At 38.3% G+C, this 686-nt stretch overlaps 1 protein-coding gene across 1 annotated transcript in view; it reads right to left on the reverse strand.

Annotated features, from left to right (window-relative positions):
• Positions 1-36: 36 nt before the first annotated feature.
• The window catches only part of LOC107577152 (rhodopsin kinase-like), a 4,499-nt gene continuing 3,849 nt past the window's right edge, over positions 37-686 (reverse strand). The window contains exon 3 of the mRNA XM_016263258.1: positions 37-560. Coding sequence (XP_016118744.1) covers positions 408-560 — 153 coding nt within the window. The 3' untranslated portion in view covers positions 37-407. The remainder of the gene's footprint in view (positions 561-686) is intronic.

Raw genomic sequence — 686 nt, forward strand, 5'->3', positions numbered from 1 at the left:
AAAAAATGTCCCCACAAGGTCAAAATTTGCTGGTATTGCTGACTTTTGGTCCCCATAATGTAGTGAATACCAGGGACACATACATACACATTTGTACAGGTATCTTTGTGAGGACATTAATTGACACAATGCAATAGACCCTTACTCTAACCATCACAACTAAGTGACTAACCCTAACCCTTACCCTAACCCAAACCTTAACCTAATTATAACCTTGACCATAAAACCAAGTCTTTACCATTAAACAGCCCTTTAAAGGGGGACCTAAGGACCAGCCGAAATGTTCTCACTTTACTCTCTTGGTCCTCACTGCTATGGTCTAAAATTCAAACTGGCTCTCAGAAAGATAGTTGTACAAGTACAGACATGTACACACAAACACTCACACACATAAACATACACATTTTTCAAACAAAGAGATATAAGTAACACCTGAGGTCTCCACCATTCATGATGGTCATGACCAGGCAGAGGTCAATTTTGGTCTGGAAAGCATAGGCCAGGGTCACAATGAAACGACTGTGCACTTTAGCCAGGATGCGCTTCTCAATTATAGCACCCTACGAGAAATCAAGTAACAAGAAAAATTAAAACAGACAAAGGAAAATGAGATAAAAGAAAAAGATTTGGAAAAACGGTGGCCACATTTAGTTATGCATGTAGGTAAAAAGTTATTTAAAAAAAAA

Source organism: Sinocyclocheilus grahami, unplaced genomic scaffold, assembly GCF_001515645.1.
Source record: "Sinocyclocheilus grahami isolate Dianchi unplaced genomic scaffold, SAMN03320097.WGS_v1.1 scaffold5255.1, whole genome shotgun sequence".
Classification (NCBI taxonomy): Eukaryota; Metazoa; Chordata; class Actinopteri; order Cypriniformes; family Cyprinidae; genus Sinocyclocheilus; species Sinocyclocheilus grahami.